The sequence below is a fragment of the Anabas testudineus genome, chromosome 18 (assembly GCF_900324465.2).
Source record: "Anabas testudineus chromosome 18, fAnaTes1.2, whole genome shotgun sequence".
NCBI lineage: Eukaryota > Metazoa > Chordata > Actinopteri > Anabantiformes > Anabantidae > Anabas > Anabas testudineus.
In genome coordinates, this window is record NC_046627.1 from 20,381,213 (window position 1) to 20,407,873 (window position 26,661).

Here is a 26,661-nt window from a genome sequence, read left to right on the forward strand (position 1 = left end):
CGTATTTACTAGTTATTGCCTCTAGGTGTCAGTGTTGACGCTTAAAGTCTTGTTTGATGTGGCTAATTCATTTTGTGTGGATTTATAAACACTTTAAGAAAATAGTTTTAGACAGACGTGACAAAATGAACCAATGTGGCGTGTTTTCAAACAATACTGCACAAAAAATAAAAACGTAGAACATGGAGGACATCTGTGACTTTTATACGCCTTTAATATAATAATAATGAATACTTTATTGATCCCCTTGGGGAAATTGTATTAACAGATCTCCAGGGTGATACACATGTACATGCAGTATTTTCATCTTAATGCTTTTAAATCTTTAACCTAGATTAAATTAGATCTGATATGAACAATTTTGGGTAGTTTAACAATGTAGGTGAATGTGGAAAATGTATTTAAACTACAGCTGTCAGATAAAGTGGAGACACAAAGATTGAAATGAAATTGCAAGTATCTTAAAGTGGAAATGCTAAAGACAAAGTAAGTACTGTAACTACAGTAAGAATAAAGTACTTGAGTGAATTCACTTTGTTAAATCAGATAATGTAGACAAGCTCTGGACACATTTACAATAAAACACGTTAACACAACATTACAGGAACCCACTGTTTAAAAGTTAAACTTTAACTAATACTAAAATAATTAGAAAACAGAGCGGCCCTCCCTCTCGGTGTAGTGTTTTAATGAGCCTGGGCTACTGCGCAGACGCAGTGTGGAGGGGGCGCACAGATCCAATAGATCAGGACGCAGACAGCGGGGCGTTTCTATATAATAAGAGCTGCGGGAGAGCAGGGGAGGTGACTGTCTGCACTAAACATGGAAAGGAAATGAAGAAAGTCAGATAGCACTGTGAATGTCTACATATCTGCCTTTTAAAGGAAACATCGCTGCAAGGTAAATATAAAAAAACCCTTTATCAACATTTGCTTCAGCGTCGCTGCGCACTAAGATTGAAATCTGACAATATTTCTGGCATCCTATTTTGAACTTTTAGTTTTTCCAGCAGGACAACTTTGTGTGTGACTCTGAAAGTAAATAGTAACAAAGCAAACTCCTCGCACGGGAGCGAGTTTGTTACAGTTTTCATCAGTCCTGTCTGTGTGGAGGTTATTTCCGCAGTAGTTGCGTGTAGACGGATGTGATCGCAGATGTAAGTGGGGTGAAAGGAAACATCTCGCACAGCTGTCCGTGTTGGTACACTTGAGAAAGTTGCAGTTGAACAGCTGGACACTGAAACCTGTCAGGGACCACTCCTACCGCTCTTATCTGTGGGAGCCATGCCTCCAGCGAAAAGTTTTCATGTGCGTGAGAATATGCCGCAAATGTCTCAGCTCCTTCACCGTGTTTCCTGCATGTGCTGCTTGTTTTAAGCTGCTTTATCGCCCACTTTGATTTTTAAATAAATTACTCAAATCAGCTACAGTCACAGTTGGAGTGTCTAGTTTCTATGCGGGTCTATTTTCTCAAGCAAACACTTCGGGTATTTTATTTCACAGTGTCTGCAATATGAAGCCTACATGCAGAAATACACTGAGGGCGGGCAGAGGGCTTACTCACTGCATAAACACTGGAGCCACATCGTTATGATCAGGAACAGTCTCTTATACAACTGAGACACACATCTGTGGCACATGATGGTTTGACATTTGCATTGGTTTGCAAATATTCGTGTGTTTACAGTCGTTGTAAATCACATGTCCTCATTGCAACAAAGGTTTTTTTATTTACCTAACAGTAATGAAATGTATGTGCAGCCTCGTGACTGTGACATATGCTGCTTGTTCATCATGGTCTGTCATAGAGGACGTATTGTGGTGCACACACATATTTTTCCCCTATTTGAGATATAGAGAGTTGTAATGTGTTGTTAGACTGTGGCTGCTGGTGAAAAAGCATCAGGGCTTCCTCTTGCGCTGTCACTACCTGCTGTGAGGTGGAGTCCTGTATATGTATGTGTGGGCGAGAGGAGCTGTGGTATTTGGCCATCTCAAACTCCCATTGTGCAGAGTGCGGTGGAGTGACACACAGCAGAGAGTCACCAAAAGGCCTGGAAGTAGACACAGGTATACAGTGTTGATGTCAGGACTTCCTCATTTTACATCGGGACTGCAAATTAAATGCAGACAACGAGTCATGTAGCTGTTTAGGCCTGAAAGTCAAACTTAATTATTGTGTTTCACAATATGTTCTGGTATTTGCACTACTGTCACTATTATTTATAGTACCCACTGATGTTTAATGCATTAAAGAGTAAATATTCTCCTTATCTCAGGGGGCTCAGTTAGGCTGATGATGTCACAGTGACATCATCATTGTGGGGAAATCAGCTGGCAGACCTGGCATTTATTCTTTTTGTCACCTGTGTGTCATCTACAGCTCTCGAATAGCTGTTGTTGTCAATTAGTTCTTTTAGAGTAAGTGCATGGGAAATGGGAGCTAGTTACCATAGCATACTAAACATGTCTAGTAAATACAAGCAGCTATAAAAAAAAAGCTTTATCTGAATGTCAGACGATTTCTTATTATAAAACAAGTCTGTAAAACTTAACTACGGAGCTGGAGATCTGCTGTTACATGCTCTGTTCTCAGGCTCTGTTAGCTGGAACATTTTTCACACCGTGAACTGGGACATTTTTAATGGGTGTGGTTCCCAGTGAGCAGTGCAAACTGAAACGCAGCTCTACTGGATTCTCTGGGCCAATAAGAGACCAAATGTTCTGCAGCCTCTGTTGTGACTGACAGTGGAGTCTCGAAAAAGAGGAGCGAGTGTTCACTTTGGATGACAAAGTCAGGGTATTTAAAAGCAGCAGAGTTGAAAGGAAGGAAAAAAAAAACTCATGTTAAAAATAAACCTGTCTTTTGTGTACAGTTGTTGTGTGTGTGTGTGTGTGTGTGTGTGTGTGTGTGTGTGTTCGACTACAAAGACACACAGTCAGATATGAACTCTGTCTGAAGCTCCAGTTCTGTCAACTGCTTCAGTGACACTAATGACAGTGCTTCCTCTTCCTGCGCTCTTCTTAATTAAAGAGAAGGAGAGAGCTTTTGCCTGTTCTGGATCTTCTACTTCACTGTGCATCAAGCTTTACACAAAGCATACCGTGTCTTGGTCATGTGCACAGTGAATGCACCACGTGCACACACCGAGGCACATCCACATGTGATTAATCACACACTTTAAAGGACGCTGTGTACACATTCGGCATCTCACAGTGAAGGCAGCACTGAGATGCCTATTATGGATCATTTCTTTGAAATGCCTGGCTAGTGTGTGTATGGTTGACTGAAAAGAAATGGGGATGGCCCTTTTTTAAACCCTCAGTATGTGTATAGAGGGTGTATGAGGCTGCAAATATGTATAGACCTATAGATCAGTGCATGTTTTCTCAGCATTGTCTCTACATCTTTGTTTTAGGGTGCAGCTGCTGGTGGGACAAGGAAGGACTGACACACTGCACTCCTGCCGGCATCAGGCAACTGGACGAAAGCCTTTTTTGAGCCCTTACTTGTGATTGTATCTAATTTGAAGCGTCCGGCTGCTGACAACCCACAAGTACCGCAACCGAGCAGCAGCCTGGTCTCGTCAATATTTAATAACCATATTAGCTACTGATGTTTAGTTACAATCCAGACTCAAAGTCATTAACATCGGTGCTGGTAGAGTACTTTTTATAAAAGCTGTCGATGCAATAGGCCACAGTTGCCTTATTAATTATTGACACAAAAAATATCCAACAGAGAGCAACAGTTCACTGTATACTGTTAACACCAGAAGCTCAGGATGGTGGAGGCACCAATTATTGCCACAGGCATGGCCGCTAGGCTGAGAAGCCAGTGGGATCGTGACGAGGGCCTGGGACAGAACCACAATGCGGTGAAGTTTCTGGGTCAGGACTACACCTCCCTGAGAGACCAGTGTCTCCGGAGTGGAAGACTGTTTGAGGATAACCTGTTCCCGTGTGAGGCAACATCTCTGGGATTCAAGGAGCTTGGACCAAGATCCTCCAAGACCTATGGAGTCCGCTGGATGAGACCCACGGTGAGAAACTGACAACTGTATTTATGAACCTATGAACCTATAAAAAAGTGACATGGTAGATTTTACAGATCAGTGCTAAGTAAAAGACAATTTTAAGTGAGGAAAATAAATGTTTCAAGATTGAACTGTTTAGTCATTTTTGAAAATACAGTTTGCAGGTTTGGGCGTTTTATTCTGTTATACTGACAGATGTTTCTGTTATTTTGTCTGTTCTGGGCTAAATAAAAAACGATTATCGCTTTCACAAAGGAGGATTTATTGTAGGACAGCTGCATCATTAGTTTGAGTGAGGCGTAAGTAATATTCTGCAAGCTGGGGGTAAATCCACCAGTGAAAAACATTTGTCACCTTAAAAACCTAATCTTGAATCCTTTAGACACATGTCAGTGATATGAATTTTAAAGCATTTTAATAGGATTTTAATGGCATTAGCAAGAACATGGGGAAAGCAGTTATGGCCTTTTAACCACAAATATTTGGGAGAGAGATGTGCAGAAATCACGCATGACAACTTTCTATGTGTTCTCTGGTTGTTAAAGTCCATCACACGTTTACTGTAGTAAACATCCGTTCAGTGGTGAACTGTTCCTTTAAGCCTTTTATTACTTCTAATATTTTTACCCCTCCAAGCAACATTGGAAACTTGAATTACATCTGTTGCTTGGCAACTGAACCGTCTGTCAGCAATGATTGGTAGACATGATTTTAATGCTCCAGTAACACCAGTCAGGAATTCGGTTTGCTCCACTTAAGGTGGTTTATAAGTCTCTCTGATGGTACTGAGTGTATTACATGATTTATACTTCCATGGAGCTCCCTAAGCGTCCTATACTTTTTCTTGCTGCCTCTGCTGTGTCTCTTCCTCTCTTGGACATCTGGGTGTTCCCTGTAGTTGAGTATGACACCAGTGAATAAGGACTTAGTTAGGTGTCATCCCAGCAGCTCTGTGGACCGTATGCTCTCATGACTCCTGGATTTGCACTTAAAGTGACAGGTTGCTGCTGTCAGCGCTGTAATAGAACAGTGAGACCAGTCCTGATGTTAAAAGCTCTCTGGGTCGTGATCATCAGCATGACTGCAGCCTCTTAGCTGCTCTTCAGCTGTAGTTTGAGTGTGTAGACCACCGTGTGTGCATGCGTGTTAGCATGTATAAGTCCTGCATGTTTGCCTGCTCTGATGCTTCTCTGGGTCACGTCTCTAAAAAATGTCTGATGTTTCATAATGCATGCGGCCCGCCTGCACCAGAGGATCTGTAATATTTACGCTGCATAAGAGGGTTCATGATGTTCACATTACCCCAAAAATCTGTGCTCTGTGAGTCTGTGTGATGATTAGTGTTTCTATGATTTCAGACATGTGTCTGATAGTTTGTGTGCTGCTGTGTATGATTGTGGGGGAACGCGATGGAATCTTTCTTTTTCTAACTTTTTGTTGGGTTTCTCATGTTTAACATGCTGAGTTAAAGCTGATTTGTGTAGGAGGTAATACTAGAAAACAAAACACAATACGCTGATTCTTCAAAATGTTTACAGCACGATTTCTGCAGGTCCTCAGATTGTCTAAAAAAAATACCATAACGGTTTGCAACTTCCTAGTTCTCTACCTGAATTGGTGATGACATGTGATCCGATCTTCACCAAAGTCACAAATCAACAAACACAATATTTCTAAGCTGATGAACCACAAACTGTCAATATCTCCAATGCCGTTATTGAACACACCCATTAAATATACATATATATAAGTAATGGTGGAAGAAGTAAGTGAAACACAAGAATCATGATGTCGGTAAACAACCCTGAAGTCCAATGAGTGAAATGAGAGTAAATGTGTTGTTCAGAGTTGCACTGACTTATAAAAACTCCCAAACAGTATCAGTGTGCTGTTCCAGATGTTCTGTGAGGAAGAATGGTTCAAAGTTTCTCCTGGACGTTGTGCAGGTCTAATCTGCAGCTACAGGACGTGTTTACTTGAAGTTCTTGCTGCGAAAGGCGGTTCAACCAGTTTTTAACAAAGTGTTTCACTAACATTTCCACCATCACTCTGTGTGTTTAATGTGTGTGTTCAGTAAAGGTCTCACGACTGCGACTTCATTAACTTGAAGTTAACTAACAAGAATTTCGTCAATGTTTGTGACTTTGGTGCAGATAAGATCACATTTAATGACCCATCAGTGCAGCAAACTAGGAAACTGAGAAACATTCAACTAGGTTTTCATGCAACTGCATATTCAAATTCTGCAACAGCACGGGCACATTTCAAGGTGATAACTAGAGTATGAAATGCTATGAGTCATTCAGTAAACAGATTCAGCATTCGGCCCTGTTTAGTCTAATTAAATAAGGAAATTAAGACTAATTTGATTAGAACAGCTTTAGGATGTGTTTGCCCAGCTTAGCACAAAGCTAGCCTAGCTAAGTCAACAGCAAAATTCAAATAACAACTTTAGTGTAGTCTAACATACAACATTTGTTGCATCTCTGCTGTTAAACCAATAAAGAAACAACTACCTATACCACAGCACTATGACATTACTGTGCACTAGGCTCTAACATTGAATCTGCATGAGAAAGGTAGGTGACAAATGTAACTTGTGTAAAATGTGTAGGCAAATGCAGGAGAAGCATTCATTTGTGTGTTTGTTTGTGTGTTTGCACTCGGCAGGAGTTTTGCAAGCGGCCTGAGTTCATCGTGGATGGAGCAACTCGCACAGACATCTGTCAGGGAGCTCTGGGTGAGTCCCGTTACGAGAGATCCCAACTGTTTCACGGCTGTAAGATCGAAGGAGACAAAAGCAATAACTGAGATTTAATCTGCTAGAAAAGTTAAAGTGAGGAGCGCAGTCAAATGCAACTGAGGGGATGCCCATTAGCCATCCAGTGTCTAGCCTGAAAGTCCGACATGAATAAGTAAAGCTTCTCTCTCCACGTTGAGCAACACAATGAAGCCTTAACTACAGCTTGTTTTTTCTACAGTGACACAGAGCTGAACCTTCATCAGTGGTGTAAAAATATATACAGTATGTTCCCTTCAGCTTCTGATGTGACACAGGTCAGAGTTGGAGCCTTTTAAATGAACATTGATTAAAGTAATAGTTCAATTATTTGTTGCGTCGTTGCTTTAGGAGTTAGTTTAGAAACTTGATGTCACACTCACACTCACATCTGGTTGTTAAATATGAAGCCAGAACCAGCTGTAGCTGTGTTTCTGTACATTGTTAAATCAGGTTTGTTTAATCTGAGTGTCTGGATGACCTGAATTTGGCACTGTGACATCTGGAAACTGCACCTGATCAACAAATGGTCATATATATTTAATTCTTTGTGATATGTGCAACTACCAACACAGGAAAATGAATAATCGATGTCAACAGGGCACACTGAATTAGGATGTGTGTGACAGATTGAGATGGACAGCCTGACCAAGAGAGACACGGAGGAGAGTTAACAGTCAGTCCAGCAGAACCGGTAACCGTTTTATTGCCTGTGATGTTTCCTGCTCGACGCGGGGCTGCATCTATAATTCATGCTTTGTTTCCCTGCCTCACATCTGTAAACAAGGCCACCCCCCCCCTCTTTGAGTAGCACTGGCAGCTCGAGAAGTGGCCTCCCTCGTCTCCAAATGAAACCACTTTAACCAGGCCCATCACTCCCAGGGGTGAATGTGCACCGTCCCAAAAATGTTGAGCCAGAAAACATCACGGATCACTTTGTTTTACAGTCAGAAAGCATCACGACTGAGTTGTCTTTATCAGTGCTCCCCGGCTATCTGTTACCTGACACCAGCTGCTGTCAGCCGCTGTAAATTCATTATATGACCTATAAGAATACAGCGTGTTAACATGAAAGTGAAACGACTTCAGCTTTTTCCGTGAACTGTATTTGTGAATAGAGGTCCAACGGTGTCTTTAACCAGCATCAATGCACGTGACATTAACTAAAAGGAAACTTAGTCGCAACCATTCAGAAAGTACAACTATACATCACATGATCGATCAAAATGTTGAAATGCTCCTATTTAACAAGCAAATATTGCTCCACTTCTGGCTCAGAGCTTCCATGGAGCTAATAAGATAACATAGACACTGTTTTGGTTTGATTGCTCATAAACCGCAGCCTGCACATGTGGTGAAGCTGCAAAATGAGACATGGTTAAAATTACAGTGAGTAAGGGCTGTTCCTGAACGCAAACCCAGAATCTTTTGCAATACGACATAGAATAGAAACAGCTTAAATCAAATCCTGGTAACGACACCAGTGACTTGCTGTGGGGCTGTGATCGTTTCAAACCGTCTCGAGTCCAGTTCAACTGGTTCCTCTCCCGTTTCCCACAGGGCAAAACATGTTCAAGCATAGATCTCACTCTTCGCCATAACCGAGCTGTTATGTGCGAGTCAAGGCTTTAAGAGCATCTTCCCACTGGCCCGCATTCATGTTTCATCTCAGTAGCATGAGTGAATTACACTTTAATGAGAAGATGCACTTGACTTGAAAAAGAGCATGGCTGTAGGTTTAGTAGCTTTTCCTCAGTATTGACGTAGATCTGCAGGAACCGTGTTTGAAAAACACCTGACTTATAAAAACAACCCAGTGTCATCCATGTTACTGTGTAGTCGGTTACTGCATATCATCACATGGTGTATCTGTGTGTGGGTGTGTGTTTTCTGCAGGTGACTGCTGGCTGCTGGCGGCCATCGCCTCGTTGACCTTAAACGACGACCTCCTCCGCAGAGTGGTCCCTCAAGGTCAGAACTTCGGGAGCGGATATGCGGGGATCTTTCACTTTCAGGTGACAACAGCTTTACTGCATATTCATGTACTTTGTATGTGTAAGGATAAGATGTGACTGTGGTAGATGAACTAGACGTTCTCAGTCTGTTTGACGTTTACTTCCTCTTGTTGTTAGGATTTCAGAAGAAGAATGTGGGCGCTGCACGTGAAAGCAGGTTTTCTTAAAATATATAACTGATCTTTGGTGCGTTTAGTTGGAGCACATTTAAATTATGGCTTCATGCTCCCAAACATTTGACTGCTGGTCCTGCGCCGTTCCCGTTTCCTGACTTCGTGCGAAGAGTGAAAACAGTTTTGTCACTGATCCAGCTTCAGCTTTACCAAAGCGTTGAGGTTGTTCAAAGCAGAAATCAAGCTTTTCAGATCTCTCGCCATGGTTGGACGAATGCTGTCCTTTCTATTTTGAAATGGTCACTGAAGATCCTAGATACAGCTGCTTTGAAATTTCACAACTGCATATTTATAATAAAACAACAATATGCAACATTTGACTTTTTATTATTTAATCCGTTTATTATTTGAGGTGTTTTAGGCGACTGCCTCTGTATGTGAGTAACTAATATACTCTCTGTACCTTCCCTGAAGTTCTGTCTCTTTAATATTCATGTTCACTCAGATTTTTAACGTCCCATTGTGCTTCCTTCAAGCACTGTTACGTAACATATTAAGCAAACTATTATAACTGATCAGTCATGTTAATTAATTCGTGGTACACGAGTCGCAGCCAGATGTAGCAGCATTTTCTCCTTTCTTTTTTTACTGACCTCTGAGATCCACACCCAGTCAGTCAGTGAACCTGGAAAGATTTGACTCAACATCTTGAACACACTCCCCTGAAGTGACTAACGCCCATTTCTGTATAGGATATAATAATTTTAAGCCTATAGAAAATACAATCAGTCACATCTATCAAATCATGACTTCTCTTAACAAACACTGAAGCCCTGCCTGCTGTTATACTGTAGTTCAGTGTCACCCCTCCTGTCCTGCTGCTTTATGACATAAACACAAAGTATTTGTTGTATTAATGCTCTGATAGGCTGCAGAACATTATCAGCTGACCTTTGATTTGTTTGCAAAACCAACACAAACAGGCAAATGAGTGAGTGACACCGACAGTGGAGGTGTCGGTCTGATTGTGAAACCTTTCATATTTCAGGCAATGAGCAGGTGAATAGCGCATGTATTCATTCCAGCGGGAGATAGGGAGGTACTGCAGCAGTGGTTTATAATGATAAGGTGCAATTTGAATATGATGCATTTCACTATCAGAAAGGAGGAGATGTTGATAAGACTGTGCAGGTTTAAAGGTGCAGTGTGTAAGATTTAGTGTCATCTGGTGATGAGGATCTGCGATGAATCTGAGGGGTTACTTTATATGAATACTGTAATATCACCACTTTCTTTAGAGCTCTAAAGAAAGTGTGCTTTTCCATTGTATTGTCATTGACTTTTTACTTACTTGGATACGCACACAGGCATTTTCACCACGTTTTACTCGTGGTCTATTATGCACTGAATTATTTCTTCCAAAATGATGTAGAAATGACTTTTTGCCTGTGGTTATACAAGTTGTCCCATGTTTTTGCTGTAGAGTGAAATATAAATTAAAGAACGTAATCTTTTTGATAAGATGCTGTAGTGCCATCAACGAGACAACATTTCCACATCACTGAGTCTGAGCTGTTTTGCAAGCTCTTTTGATTAAAGCAACAAAAAGACCTCTTCAGGTTCCGCAGTAGTGATAATGATAAAGTTGTACAGTACACTGACTTTTGCTAGTCTAAAAACGTATTTGATGTTTTCCTACAGCTGAGTTTCTTTTATTGTCTCTTGTTTCTTTTAAATTATCCCAGTGTCTCATCTGTGAAATCAAATTAGAACAACAAACGTCAATAAAGGGCATATTAAACTGACGTGTTAGTAATGTCAGGCAGGACTATGTAAATGTGTTCACCCAGTGACCTCACATGTCTCATTATCTGTGCCTGAGTGAGCGGAGTTAGACACAAATGATCTGTCTGCGATGGGCCCGTCAGTGTGTAATACAGTAGCGGCTGTGAATCAAAACACGTCGTGATGCTCATGTTTATCGGATGTTTTCTAGTGCAATGAACCGGCCAGAACAGCTGGGGAGACGAGCGAGAGCAGAATCCAAACAAAATGAAAAGTGGCCCATCGATTGTTATTTGCTCAATATTGTTATGTTTCCGCTGTTTTGCTTCTAATCATTCTCTAATATCTCAGCCCACTTTGTCCCGGGGCACTTTGTGCTGAGTTTGCTGCACTGTTTGGTTCAGTGAGTGCTTTGCCAGCCAGACTGTCAGTTTGCCAAGTGCCAACAAGGAGAGGACAGGGAGAGAGCGAAAAGACGGGACAGGAGGAAGTGGAACACGGAGCAGTGCGGAAACTCTCGCACATCAAAGACACATTGTACACACAGAGTGACGGACTCACAGTGTAGGACTCACACGTGCACAGACCCACAGCGCTCGTCCTGGAGCTGTTCAGCTAGACTGATGGCTCAGTCATCCAATCAGAACTGACTGCTGGCAGCTTCCAGCATTTGCACACACTGTACACACACACACACACAGATGCAGGCGATAGGATGTTAGTCTGGGTCGAAGCATCTCAGATTTTATAAGCTTTCATGGAAAAGACACTGAAACACTCTCTGCTCCGGGGCTGCTGTGCTGTACCTGACTCATCTGATATCAAAAGATCAATAAATGCTGACACACACACACACACAGCTCCCAAGTGCACTTGGCTGCTGAGACTGGTGACTCAGTTACAGAGAAGTCAGCCAAGGGAAAGCTGAATGTTTGGCCTGAATATTTCCAGAGACACTGTTCGTTTTTACATTGTCGAACACATGCGTCTTACACAAATACAGTGTAAACACACGTGTGATCTGCTCCAAAGGCTTACAGTATAAATACACATGCTTGTGTATGAGCATGAAAGTTAAATGCTCATGAGCACATAACGGCGGAGTCTATTTAGTAAAGAGTTAATTTGTTTCATCAGCCTCTTTTTCTGTTGTCTGGATTGACGTTTGATTGACATTCACCCTCTTTTCAGTTTCTGTCACTTGCAGTTTCCAACACGTTCCCAACGTCTGTTCCCTTTTCTGTCACTGAGCCTTCGTGGAATTCCCCTTTGTGTCTGTTTGGATCCTTTTAAGCCTCTGGCTAACTTACCAAGACCTGCATGAGTCATCCCCAAATGTAACTGAGGGCTGGAAGTGGGAATCTGAATTGCTTTAAAAAATATGAATGTGTGTGTGTGTGTGTGTGTGTGAATGAACAAGTTTGGCACGCAGACAAAGGGAGGGAGAGTGAATTATAAACTAGGCAATCTCAGTTGCAAATATTAAACTGCTCACTATGACAAAATCCCTTCTATATTTCCTATTAAACTAATTTCTTACTACACACAGAAAAGGTTTGTTGAAGTGTATCACGAGTGGATTTCTCAAGCTTTAACGCTGCGTGGCTGCAAGTCAGATTTGGTAAGAGGCCGGGTGTTGTGAGAAAAAGGTTCAGCGTCGTCCAACTGAAAGAGTAAAATGAAGAAGTGGTGTGTGTGTACCTGAGCGTTTGTCAGGGGCGTGTGTGTGTGTGTGTGTGTGTGTGTGTGTGTGTCTGCTTTGTGCTGTCTTGAGTCAGTTGTGTTGTGACACAGCTCTTTTCAGAGGTGGAGTCAGCTCTGCAGGGCGTTTTGAATTGGAGGATCCTCCTGCTGTGCACACATTAAAACACACACAGGCTGATTGTTTGTGGATACACACACACAAACACACCTAATCCCGCTACAGCTACTTTTATTTGCCAAACGACAGTCCTGCAGCCTCTTCTTCATTTTGCTCTCTTCTACTAATCCAGTTGCTTTGACAGAGAAATATTCCTTCATACCATCATATTAAGTCCGTCAGGAAGGAAAAACAAAAAGCTCTAACACAAATGTTTTTGTGTCTTTCTAGCTGCTTTAAAGTAGAGCCGGGAATTTATTCATGCACGCAAGTTTTGGTTCTGTTCTGTTATTGTTTTGTCGTCGATCTTGTCTATGATAAACATTATTATTGGCATTAAAACCTGTAATGTAATCGTAGCCTCGTATCGCAGTCCCGCTGCCCTCACCGCCCTTTACTTCCAATCAACTTTTCATTTGTTGCTTCAGTCTTTTCTTTTCTCTTCTGATGGCCACCGACCAACAGGCAGCAACGTGTGCTACGGCCTGATATGGAAAAAAAATAACAAACACAATACCTACTCACCGAAACTCTTAATCTCCCCTGAAAACATTTCAGAGGAATTCACCCTGCCTTTGATTACCACCATTCACATGCTTCATAGCAAAGCCTCACATTTGATCCTGATCTGTCATCGTGACAGGGTGGTGAAGGGACTTCGAGACATTCAGAGGAGCTCATTTTCTGAGAATTCCTCTTGTCTGTTATGTAACTGACTGGTTAGACCTGATATGAGATCTCACGACAGCAGGTAAACGATGCTGGGAAAAGTGATGGCAAAGTCATAAACCAGTGATTTACATCGAGGACAGGTTTAGAGTTGTTGTGCTGTCGGTGAGGGCGCTTCCTGAACTCGTGTGTGTAAATATACATTTTGTTGAAACACCACACAAAAGCAGACAGAGTCGCGTTTCTCAAATGTCATTTTGCGGCGTCTCTTTTGTGTGGTGGAGGGTGTCAGCTACAAACACTGGTGAGCCTCAACATTAGGACCGTCTGGTGGTTGTTCGTCACCTGCCCATCATGACAGCATTACCTTAAAACCACCAGGTTAATGCTGCAGCTCATCCGTGTTTAGTTCTTATTGTTAGTCCTTTTTCATTTGCATTGTAAATTTGAACTGTAATCAGATCCAGCCAGCTGCATGATAAGTTAGCAGTATCAGAAATCACATTCGACTCATTGATGCGTGATGACTGGTAGCCTGTGGATCATATCTGTGTGTCGTCTCCTTTCTTTCATGCAGTTTTGGCAGTTTGGCGAGTGGGTGGACGTGGTTATTGACGACCGGCTGCCGGTGAAGGACGGGAAGCTGCTGTTTGTGCACTCAGCAGAGGGAACGGAGTTCTGGAGTGCACTGCTGGAAAAGGCCTACGCCAAGTAAGAGTAACAGACAGCAGGGAGGTCAAAATCCACCCTGATGTAAACTGACATATATAAAGAAAGCTGCACAGCTTCCAACCCCCAGACTCTACTCTCTGTTGCTTTTCATTAAAGGTTTGTGCAAATTAATGGATGAAAATGTCATTAATAAGTGAATTTTACGTTATATAATTGTCGCTGGAACAGCCGCTAAACTCCAGGCGAAAGAGTTTCTGTTTCACGTTTCTGCTCAAGATGAAATTGAACCTTTAGGGAACAAGATTGAGAAATATCTGGAGCCTTCAAAGAGGCATGCAGCAAGTCCAACGATGCAGCTGCTCCAGTGGACAGCTGTGTGTGTGTGTGTGTGTGTGTGTGTGTGTGTGTGTGTGTGTGTGTGTGTGTGTGTGTGAGGAACTGTGAATATGAAGCACATCATTGTTGTACAAGTGTTTTCCAGGTTTTGCCGTGTTACATGTTCTGAGTCGAGTGTGGCGTGTTTCATCAGATCTTTTAAATCTCGCCATTAATTCCAACTTATGCAGTGTTTTTTGTTATTAATTCTATGTTTGGCACAAAGACATTAATTAAATGTAGTAAATAGTGGCATTTTGCACCTCCCCCGGCGATTCTAGTGTCTCCTCCTGCTGAGTCAAACAAATAGTAGTAACATGAAAACCATACTCATCATTGTTCTCTGGACCTCAATGTGACACTGTCGTCCTTACACAGGAAATAATAATGCATTGTAAAATCGTCCAAACTGCCTCACACATCTTAACATTTACCTTCTATAACTGAAGTTCATGTTCCAGGTAACTGCTTAACCCTAAAGATGCCATATGTACCCACAGAGCACTAATCACCTTTTTAAATGGAATGAACTGCAAACTTCCCTCCAGCTAAAATACTCACAGCTCACAGTAGTGTTGTTGTTGTTTCTGGGTGCTGACTACGTGTTTGAATGATGTCCTGTTCTCTGGTCTCTCTCTTTTAAGAAAAGAAGGCCTGTACTTAATAATCTGTACACCACTTGAAACTCTCACGCTCATTGATGTTGTGTCGCCTCCTAGGTTGAACGGCTGTTATGAGGCCCTGTCAGGGGGCAGCACGTCCGAGGGCTTCGAGGACTTTACAGGTGGCGTGACGGAGATGTACGAGCTGGGCAAAGCCCCCTCCGACCTCTTCAGCATCATTAGTAGAGCCGTAGAAAGAGGATCGCTGCTGGGCTGCTCCATAGACGTCAGTACAGTAACATTCAGGCATCTTTTGACAAACCCTCAAATCATTTTCACAGCGTAGAGCTGACAGACATAAATCAACTGGATGGTGAACAGTTCAAACTACAGAGATACAACATGTTCATTAACAGGATGGATTTTATTATTTGCAGTAGGTTAGCTGTTTAGTGGTTTCCTCGTTTTTCCAGTCTTGTGCTAAGCTAACAGCAGAAGCAGCCTGCTTTATATTTATTGTTCCAATATCTCTCCACTATCTAATACTGAGGAAACTCCCAATCCCCAAATATTTAATGGGGCTACCGCTGGGAATAGATGAGAGAGAAAAGAGATGAAGGGAGGTGCTATGTAAAGATAATGAAAACTATCAATCATCATTCCTCATTACCTGCAGGGGATTTTTCCCTAAATATATTTATTACCCTGTGTAGCTGAAGTCGGCTTTTTCCAGTCTCAATGCTCCTCGCAGCTATTTACTGCGTTCCATACATTTTTAAAGATATCGCACTTTAAATATTAATTTTGCACGACTCCCCTATTATTAATCCATCAGTTGATCATCAACAGATCATTTTAAAGTTTGTAAAAGAACACAACGTATAAAGTACTGAACCTCTCAAATGGAACAATTAGTTAGCTTTTTCTGTTTCACGTCACTTGATGTTAAATACAATACAGTATTATTGTATTGTGACAATACTATATTATTGTATAATATTCATTATTGGTTAATTTGATAATGACATTTTTACAATGCTGAAACACTATTGCTTACGTCCTTTACACAAACTTTAATTTACCTCATCTTGTAGCACTCAGGACAGGTGAGAGAAATGTAATCTGTGAGGACACCAGGAGAGGGCAGCAAAGACTGGAAGTTGTCCTGAAAACCTGAGCGATGGGAGGATTTAGTGTAATTCTCTAGGTCAATGTGACAGAAGTGGATGTTTGCAAATAGGACAGGTTGAACTATCTGTCTGTCTGGTTGAACTGCTGTTGAACTGCCGAATGGGCAGGAAAAGTAAAAGACAACAAATACCAGACGTGATATTGTGCAGAGACTAAGAACCTACTTAACCAGAATTGAGGAAATGGTAACATATTGAGTTTAACATCAATAAATAAAGGAAGTTTGGTTCATTTTTACCATGACAAGGTTTAAATTACATCACTGAAGCATCATTTATAACAAAAAAGTTGTCTGTACAGTTTGCATTTCCTGTTTTAGACATGGCCACTTGCAAATGTGTATTCATGTTTGAACTTAAAGATAATGAGATAATGGTAGACACTGTTTGTCATGCTAATTAAATTATACGGCAGTGACTGTGGCTCCATCTCAGCTCCATTTTTTACAGTGATCCTAATTTTGTTCATTGTTTCGGCAGCGTCTATTTTATTCTTACCTTCTATTGTCTCATCAACAGATCTCCGACTCAGGAGACATGGAGGCTGTAACGTTCAAGAAGCTGGTGAAGGGACACGCCTACTCGGTGACTGGTGTGCACGAGGTGAGCAGTAATGAAACAGGACTGTACCACAGAAGCATGAAAATCACATACCGATACGTCCTGCATGGACACAACAGTAGTCTGCATATAGTGTGGTAAATGGAGCAGATAACAAAGTTAGCTATTGTATGAATTGTTCATAACTGTTGTACCCACTGAAATTAAAGTAGTTCTAACCACTATCTTTACCCTTGAAACCTGCTGCACGTCAGAGCCATTCAATTTGCCCACTTTGTTCTTTATTATGTGACTGTGAAGTGACTTGTGCCAAGTGTTACATAAGGTACAGTGTATGTTATTTATGTAATGTGTTTGGGTAAGTGGCTGCACTTTAGCTCAGTCTTATGTGCTAGAGCTCATCTAAAAATTAACTAGCTGATTCCAAAGTCAACTAAACTAAAAAAAGCTAGATCATCAACAGACTATAGAGTCATATGGGGCCATGTTGAGAGTGCATTATGAACTCAGTTAGTCTTAGTTGGTTGGAAGTTCCCGAAACACTGTACTTTTCACATATGTCAAAAAACAGTGTACATTTTTTGTAGCGGTTGGTTCCAAAAGACGATACCAATATATTTCCAAGAAACGAGCATGCACTTCATTACCCTGCTGTACATTCTCAGAAATGTCACTGTCACATGATGAATGAAAACCAGCATATATCACAGAACCATAATCAGAATTGTCCTGTTTCATCATGGATGCTCATCACATTCAAATGCTGGGCTCTGGTGGTTTGTGAAACCCACTAACATCACACAACACAACCGGTTAAACATAATCATGACATGTGATGTGGTTCTTTGTGTTTACTGTAGGTGATGTACAGGGGAAACAAGACCAAGCTGGTCCGTGTCAGGAACCCCTGGGGGGAGGTGGAGTGGACTGGAGCCTGGAGTGACAAGTGAGATTTTAATCAGCACTTACTACACTGCTCCTGTGGTATTAAATGGCAACTTACTCAAAGACACACTCTCTTCAATTTCTTTCTTAGTTCCAGTGAATGAGACGCACAGCTGCATTCAGAAACTAGTTCAGGAAGTTTATTAAAGCTCTGATCTGGACAAAACTGTGAACCTCACATGATTTTTTTAAGTCAGAGTGGCATTTAACTATATGATGTTATTATTGTTCCTTTCTACAGTGGCAGCATCACATCTCTGCAAACATGTTCACAGCTTTGATTACTGCAAAGAGTTTCTGTAATTCTGTGTGTGTGAGGTTTTAAACTGACGTGGAGCAAATAAGAGTTTTCCAACATCAACATTAGGAGAAATCTTTGCTACGTTGCAATTGGAAATTAAATGCTGGAGCTGACCATGACCTGCATTAATACATATTAGATTGTAAGCTACATAGAGTGCCTTTCTCCACAGGGTGGAAACACCCAACCCAAAATGAACAAACAAACAAAACTTAGACAAGAGTATAAAAATGCTATTGCATGAGGAGCACTGAGTAGAAAAATGTGCTGACCTTCGGACAAGTTGTGTTACTGCTGTGTTTTAAATTGAGCAAGAAAGGAAAGAAACATGAAGGAGAAATTAATTTGGCCAAGCCATGTTTAAAAACCTAATTTCTATCACTGCAAATCCATCTCAAAGCAAATTAGGTTAAAAACATTAGAATTTGGTGTCTCTTAACACTGTCTGTATGACAATTATTAGTTTTTTTATTCATTTATGTATTTGTGAAATCCTCAGTGCCAGAGAATGGGACAGTGTGGATCCCTCTGACAGAAGTCGGCTACAAAACCGCAGCGAGGACGGTGAATTCTGGTGAGACTGGAGGCATTTTGCCTTTTACCATCACCAATGACTAAACAGACTTTAACGGGAATACCTGTATCTGTCCCTCAGGATGTCGTTCAGCGACTTCCTGCGTGAGTTCAGCCGTCTGGAGATCTGTAACCTGACAGCTGACGCCCTGCAGAACAGCCAGCTGAAGAAATGGAGCACGTCTCTCTATCAGGGCGAATGGAGGAGAGGCAGCACGGCCGGAGGCTGCAGGAATTTCCCAAGTACGAAGTTCTGATGACTAGAATACAACCGTTTCTGCACATTTAAGAGATGATTTTCTTTTTTAATTTAGAGTAATGCAAAGATGTATGATGCTTTTATATTGGAAAACAAAAAAAACTGTGTGGAAATTGGGAGCATGGATTTGGATTTACTGAATTTAGTGGAGGAATGTGAACCAGTGACTTCCATTAAACAACCAGCCATGAAACAATGGCCTGATTTTAAAATAAATTTGGATATGTCCCATCATTGGAATCTGCTTCCTGACCATGTTGCCCTCTAAATGTGTGGTTTGATTGACAGTACTACTACTCAGTACTCATTTTTTTGTGTGTAAACATCCATACAGTATTCACTATCTCCCCACAGTCTCACTGATATGTTTATATTGCATCATCTAACTTGTTCTCCTGCTTGTGTCCAGCGTCTTTTTGGCTGAATCCTCAGTTTAAGATTGCTCTGCAGCACCCAGACTCTCCCAGTAAACCAGACTGCAGCTTTTTGGTCGCTCTCATGCAGAAGGATCGCAGGAAGAAACGGCGAGAGGGTCAAGACATGGAGACCATCGGGTTTGCTGTGTACGAGGTTAGCGGCGCTAAACAGTACTCTACAGATACAGTAGTATCTTTAAACCTTAACCTTGAATGCATTTTTTTATTTCTTATGGATGGAAACTTTATGTGTTCATTATCACATCACTGATAATAAAACTCTGTGTGTTCTCTCTGTATCTCTCTGTGTTCTTCACAGGTTCCAAGTGAGGTATGAGCTTTCCTACTTTCTACTTTCTCTTTAATCAAAAAGTAGATGTGCACTTTTTTAAAGAGCCTATTGAACACAGAGTGACGCTTCTGACTCTTCTCTCAGTTTAAGGGACAATCAGGAGTCCACCTAAAGCGAGACTTTTTCCTCAGCCATGCGTCCAGCGCCCGCTCCGAGCTCTTTATCAATCTGAGAGAGGTCAGCTCGCGGCTGCGGCTGCCGGTCGGGGAATACATCATCGTCCCCTCCACTTTTGAGCCGAACAAAGAGGCCGACTTTGTCCTCAGAGTTTTCTCTGAGAAGCCAGCACTGTCTGAGTGAGTGGGACAAGGCTAAATAAAACATCACAGTTAAAAAGAAAAGGCAGTCGTATCATTACAGATATTGTTTAATACAGTAAAACAAACTCTTTTGCTCTTTCAGGGAACTTGATGACAAAATTACAGCCAACATTCCAGCAGAGGTGAGAGGAGGAGACGACACATGATCATAAATGATGCACGGAGCAAACGTAGATGTGATGAACACGTTCTCTTGTGTTTCAGACTCGGCTCGATGAGAGCCAGATTGATGCCGGATTCAAGAGTCTGTTCAGACAGCTGGCAGGAGCGGTAGGCACTCGTTCACACTATCGGGACGTTTAATGGTTAATGGTGTATAGGTACCAGTAAATGTTTAATTCATGTGACCCCTGCATGTGCCAACAGGACATGGAGATCAGCGTGACCGAACTGCAAACCATATTGAACAGAATCATCCAAAAACGTCAGTGACAATCGAATTGACTCTGCTGAGCAGTGTTTTCCTCCTTTTGCACAACAGAATAGGTTTTGCAGCTATTTCAAAACACACATTTTTTTAACGTGCGTCTCTCTATTGTTTGTGAAAACAGATAAAGACTTGAAGACGGACGGCTTCTCACAAGAAGCTTGCCGCAGTATGGTAAACCTGATGGACGTATCCTTGAAATGCTTTTAATGCAGCTAAAGCACCTCGTACGTTTATTGAGCACCTCATGTGCTCAAAAGTAACACTGTGAGATCTCGTGACCTGTCTTGTGATAATAGCAGAATAGAAACTTAATTAGATTTTCCTGTATCACTGACCATGAAATCTCTGACGTTCCTTAACGTCTCTGCTCAGTCGGACGGCAGTGGGAAGCTCGGTCTGATCGAGTTTCATGTACTCTGGGAAAAGGTCAAACGATACCTGGTGAGGTTAAACACCGATGGGTCAAACTGGGAAATTGGACTAAATATCATTGATTCTTTATCTTTGTACACCCGTCGGCTTGATGTTTATACTGTCATCTTGCCAGCGGGCTGTGTTTTCATTGTTTTGTTTGCTCATTGATTGCTATCTCCTTCTTTCTGCATGTGTTCGCGTTGCCACCTCAGACCATATTCAGGGACTACGATTATGACAAATCGGGCACCATGAGTTCCTACGAGATGAGGATGGCTCTTGAATCTGCAGGTACTGTTTGATTTTATTTCAATGCACTTCTTAAATTCAAATTTAAATGTGTTTTACAGGTTAAACACTGATTTCCTTCCGTAGGTTTCAAGCTGACCAACCACCTGTTCCAGCTGATCATCCTGCGCTACACGGAGGCGGACATGTCTGTCGACTTCGACAACTTTGTTACCTGTCTGGTCCGACTGGAGACCATGTTTAGTGAGTCCCGTCACTGTGCACCTTCAGTGTGCTAAATCAATAGCTGGTTACGTCTCTGACACGTGACGTTTAAGATCCAAAATATAAGTGATTCTCTTTGTTCCTGTCTCTGCAGAAACCTTTAAGACCCTAGACACAGATGGAGATGGAGAAATACAGCTGAACTTCTTCCAGGTATGGCCACACATACAGGTCAACAGTGTCTTTACTAAACATTCAGATTTTATGTATATTGATAGTGGAACACCTGCTATTTTAGTATGTATAGGACTGTTCTGTGCTTTCCCTGACATGCACTCTCTTAATGTCTTGCAGTGGATTTCCCTGACCATGTTTGCCTAGAGATGAGTGGCCTGCTCTGTAACCGCTGCAGCTCTGGGCTCAGTATCTGCTGTTGCTGAAGTGCCTTTTTTTTTTCCTCCAGCTCTTCTTTTCTCCATGCTGCTCGCTGCTGACTCCCTCTAAAGACCGTAACGTCTTTACAGTGCCTGTACTGGAAACGTGTGCCAATCCTTTATTTGTCTTTTGTTGTGGTAACAGAGGGAAACTCTCTTCTAGCCCATCAGTCAGCAGAGTTAGGCAGGTCGATGTCAGCTTTACAAACACTGGAGCCAAAGCTACTGTGGCGGCAGAAATAATCTTATTGGTTGAATTTCAGTGGGTGGAAGCAAAAATAGTTAAGGACTCAGTGGTAGCAATATGTAGCTCGTATGGCACAGTAACATCTCGGCTTAGATGTTGTTCATGTTTTAAGGCGCACATCTGTAAAAGCGTGTAGCTACCGACATCTGCACCTAGTAAGAAAGTACAATCAGAGCGCTAAATAAATAAACACTACATTAATGGACAAATAAGATGCAGGAGGCTGAAGGAATAAGAGCTTAAATGAATAATAATTAATACTTTTGTTTTGCACTATATGTTTTGAATGGGATCACGAGCTGATTTAACTTCATTGGCAAAACCTTATTTTACCTTCAGTGTAATAATGTTTGGCTCTGCATATTGGCAGCTAGGAACCTGTGAAATCATTTTGTTCATGTTTTGACCAGAATTTCATGTTTTACAAGTTGTCATTTAGCTAACTAGCACTATTTGCTCCCCACACTGTGCTGTGACTCGCCCAGTAATATTATCTCAGCCTCCACATTTTCCATTTGGCTCCAGACCTTCAGTCTTTTTTTTTTTTTCTGTATGCATAATAAGCACTAGATTGTAAGGGATATACCATAATGGGTACATTTATCTGCAGGGGAGAAACTTGATAGATGAATTTTGAATGAAGCAAACAACTGAAAAGTCGACCAAGAGTTAATGTACTGTACCTGCGAACCTGACGATCTGCAGCAGGCTTCTCTCCTACTGTCAGTCATCACAATCTCAGAGCCAGATGTCGATGCCAGCTCGACAGTCTGTTCCTATTTAACACCCAAGATTCGGTGCATTTGAATGCATGTCCTAGTTTTTTGCACTCTGCCTTCGATATACATCTTGTGCCAAACTTTGCTTTCACCTCTGCATCAGGGGTCCACTCCTGAAGCTTTAATGAGCCCTGCAGTGCAGACAGTGGTGGTGTGCTATGTCATAGAGAATGTGTGATGTTATATTTCTTTAAATCTTTACTTCTTTTATTCCTGTTTAGCTTTATGATGTGGTGGCATATTGTTGGACTGTTTTGCAAAAATATGACAAAAAAAAACAAACAACTTTTATATTATGCATGGAACTGGATGCCATTGTGGTTTAAAAGGGAGTTTTGTTTAATGTTGCCTTGAAATGCACCAAGAGTTTGAGTTCAGGTGAAGGTGAATCAATATGGAAGAGGGATGTTTGGCGTTTAGCCCATGTTGTGTGAAATGTTTGGCTATTTTCTGTTAAACTGTTTTATTCCTAAACATGTCACATTGGGGGGGGGGGGGGATACGAGACCCTTGAAAGCCTTTTTAAGTCTGGAGGGTCTAGAGTGTCACAGTTTTCTTAACAAGCAAATAGATGATCTGTTAATGTTCTGCCAATGATTTTACCATTTTGTATTTTTGAAAAGATGTCATGTTTGCAAACAGACTTCAAGTTACGATCACAAAAGGACTGCCAAATTACCTTTATGATACTCTGACAATGCCAGCATTCGTTTTTGTAGTGAAATGCTTATGTAACATTACCTAATGTTTACAATGGGAACATTCTGGGTCCTTTTGGACCCGTCCATCATGCAATGTATTGGTTTACTGTGTCGATTTCTCTGTAAAACGTCAGTATACTCTTTGAAAATAAACATGGAGGGGGTTTCTTTGAGTCTCCGAATTAATGATTCATTTGCGCTTAACCTAAACTTCAAGGCTGAGATTGGTGGTTTGTTGGTTTTGTGATTAGTAAATTAAAAAGACAAAAAACACCAAAGAACACCAGCATAATATAGTAATAAATAGAACCATTAAAAAACAAACAAACAGTACAATATCTCAAATTCACTACTGTACACACAGGACAATAGGAGCTTTACAGCAGATTCTGGCTCATTAAGTTAAATTGCAGACTTTTGTACTAGCTAATCACATGTTTTAAGTTAGAACAAATATTTCTTGTTAAAAATGATAAAAAAAAAAACTAATCATTAGTGACTTTTTCATCTGGAGCCGCCCAGTGAAGGAATGTAAGTCATAAAAACCTAAATAATAATGTAAGTGCTATTTTCTTCTGTGTAATCGAATTAAATGTGAACTATAACCACTTTTAGTCTCCATTAGTCAAACTGCCTCTGACGAGCCTGAGCGCTCCTAGCATGTGGTCTCTTTTAGGCATAGTTGTCGTCGTTGTTGTTGTTGTGCTCCATTCTCGTCACCATGGTGGTAACCAGCCGCTCCAGCTGCTCCGCTCGCAGCTTGGCCGTGTGAAGGACCTCCTCGTGATTGGCCTTCTCTACGCTGTCGTAGTCCATCACCACCTGGTTGGTGATCAACGACATAGCGAAGACGCGCATGCCGCAGTGCCGCGCAACAATCACCTCGTACACTGTGCTCATGCCTGGTCAGGGAAATTAAAATAGAAAGTTAGCATACAAATATAAAAAGATATCAGCATAGATATAAATGTATATATGTTTATTTTCAGTAGACTAATAACAACCATAAACTATGATGTCTCAACACTATATTATATTAGGATGGATGGATAGAAGGATGAATAATAAAAGATAATGGACGGATCAAACAGCTTACCGACAGCATCAGCTCCCAGTCTGTGCAGCATACGACTCTCAGCAATGGTTTCGAACGATGGGCCCCCCAGCATGCAGTAGACTCCCTCCTTCAGGAAGTCTCCATAGCCGAGCTCCTGTCCTACATCCATGGCCAGCTGCTGCAGCTCTCTGTCGTACGCGTCAGACATGCAGGGGAAACGTACGCCGAACCTGGGAGAGGAAGAAGCAGACAGGTGGAAGGGTGAGTGAAGAGACTTTGACGAGGCTAAAGGTGCAAAGGAGATTTGTTTAATAGAGCTGAGTGATGAGTTTCACCATAGTGACACACACACACACACACACACACACACACACACACACACCTCTCATCGTTGGGACCAGCCAGCGGATTATTGCCAGCAAAACCGGGCATGTTAAGGTGGTCTTTGATGATCATGACGTCCCCCACTTTGAAGTCCTGATTGATGCCTCCAGCTGCGTTGGTCAGAATCACCGTCTCCACACCGAGCAGCTTGAAGATTCGCATCGGCAGTGTAATCTGGAAACAACACACACACACAGCACGCGTTTATAGACATTATATGATTATCCAGAACGTGTTTTCAGCAATGTGAGTGGTTATGGGGAGTATTTAGGAAGCACACACACCTTATGGATTAGGTAGCCCTCGTACAGATGGAAGCGACCCTGCATGCAAACACATGGCCTCCCCTTCAGCGTGCCAAACACCAGTCGTCCTGCATGACCGTGAACTGCAGGAAAACATACAAGCGGTCAGTAACTATCAACCGTACACGCTAACCAGCCAGCAGGTGAGAGATCTGAGGTATTTTAACGTACCGGTGCTCTGTGGAAAGTTGGGGACGTCCTTGTAGTTGAAGAAAACCTGGTCCTTTAACATGTCGGCCAGCCCTCCGAGCCCTGAGCCACACACAACGCCCACGGTGGGTCGGACGTCTGTCTGGGCCAGCAGCCAATCAGCGGTGGCCTTGCAGTCCTCATAAGTGTAGCTGGATGACATGAAAAGAAAGTAGGGGGGTTACAGTGACCACTGTTTGCGAATCGAGCAGGAGCGAGTGCGGTTATCTCGTGTCAGTCAAGTTCAGCTGTGGGACCAGAGGAAAATGTAAAATCATCTCTGGAGGACACAAACCTTATTTAACTACCAAACTGAAATAACTTCGCTGTCATGTCCCTACTCACCATTAGTCTCCAAATTCAGTAGTAAAAAGTGATGTGCTCGTTATAATAAGATCCCAGGACCAGATTTATTTCCTTAGCAGGTGGCCTGATCTGAGAACGTCTACTAATCTACTAATAAGGATATGACTTTCAAAAAAGACACACACACACTGTCTCACACACACTATCTCACACACACATTCCTGCAGAGTCACGGCTCTCATTCACTTCAGTGCTGACCTGCACATGTCAGCTCAGCTAGAATATCACTGGGAGGCTCCCACGAGGTGGGACTCATTCTTAAAGTTGTACTATTTACACCTCTGCCCGTCACCTTATAATAAAACTGCAAAATAAATAAAGTCAATATTAAACATGTAATATTAAAATAAGTAAAAAAAAAAAAAAAAAAGACTTTAGAAGTGGTGCCTGTCTGCGTTTGTTTGGGCCACTGCCAAATATTTTCTGACTGACTATGAAGGCGCCATGTGTTGGGCAGCATGTGAAGGCCGGAGCTGGACTCCAGCCTGTCCACAGATACTCACCCTTTGTTTGCGTCTGGAAACATCGCCGAGGTTTGAAGAAGTGTGTGAAGGAGGCAAAAAAATTAAAAATACAAATAAATGTGTGACCACACACGTGTCCAGAGGGATGTTCTCCTGCGTAGAGTCCTCTGTTGGTCTTCAGCTCTTCTGACTCCTATATGGAGGCAGTGCGGACACGCTGGGTTTATTATAGGGCCAGAGCCCCCCCCCCAGCCCCTCCTCATCCTACTGTGCAAATGACGCGTATGGATGCTGCAGCCTGATTGGCTGCTCGGACACACTTTCCAATTAGGAATTATATTGACGTAATTATGTTAAAATATCCTCTAAAGATGTTTGAGCATGTCCGGCAGCAGCAGTGCGCCTTTAAATCCTTTTCACGTCATTATTATAATTTAAAAATAAAACAATGATCAGTTATTAAAAACATGAGGCAAAACTGTGTGTGATGTACATTTCCAGCATGTCACAGGTTGCGACATCATGTGTTTGAGTGTCAGCAGGATGTAAATGTTAATGTTTAATGTTTTGTTAATGTTTTGAACAGAACATTTATTATAATGCCAGTTGCACAA

General features: G+C 41.8%; 2 protein-coding genes across 2 annotated transcripts; one reads left to right on the top strand and one right to left on the bottom strand.

Annotated features, from left to right (window-relative positions):
• The first annotated feature begins 758 nt into the window (after window positions 1–758).
• On the top strand, window positions 759–23,455 carry capn1 (calpain 1). The gene is made up of 22 exons (XM_026352657.1): window positions 759–900; window positions 3,419–4,042; window positions 6,707–6,776; window positions 8,712–8,830; window positions 13,836–13,969; window positions 15,025–15,193; window positions 16,617–16,700; window positions 17,519–17,604; window positions 18,404–18,478; window positions 18,560–18,720; window positions 19,146–19,306; window positions 19,472–19,483; window positions 19,589–19,800; window positions 19,907–19,946; window positions 20,029–20,094; window positions 20,191–20,248; window positions 20,376–20,440; window positions 20,627–20,695; window positions 20,881–20,959; window positions 21,044–21,160; window positions 21,276–21,334; window positions 21,476–23,455. The coding sequence occupies exons 2-22, from the start codon at window positions 3,785–3,787 to the stop codon at window positions 21,500–21,502; spliced, it is 2,121 nt and encodes a 706-aa protein (XP_026208442.1). The 5' UTR covers window positions 759–900; window positions 3,419–3,784; the 3' UTR covers window positions 21,503–23,455.
• On the bottom strand, window positions 22,338–26,228 carry pnp5a (purine nucleoside phosphorylase 5a). The gene is made up of 6 exons (XM_026352658.1): window positions 26,087–26,228; window positions 25,200–25,369; window positions 25,008–25,111; window positions 24,722–24,897; window positions 24,379–24,569; window positions 22,338–24,184 (listed from the first exon to the last, which is right to left on the bottom strand). Exons 1-6 carry the CDS (start codon window positions 26,107–26,109, stop codon window positions 23,955–23,957), a joined length of 894 nt encoding a protein of 297 aa, XP_026208443.1. The 5' UTR covers window positions 26,110–26,228; the 3' UTR covers window positions 22,338–23,954.
• Window positions 26,229–26,661: the final 433 nt, after the last annotated feature.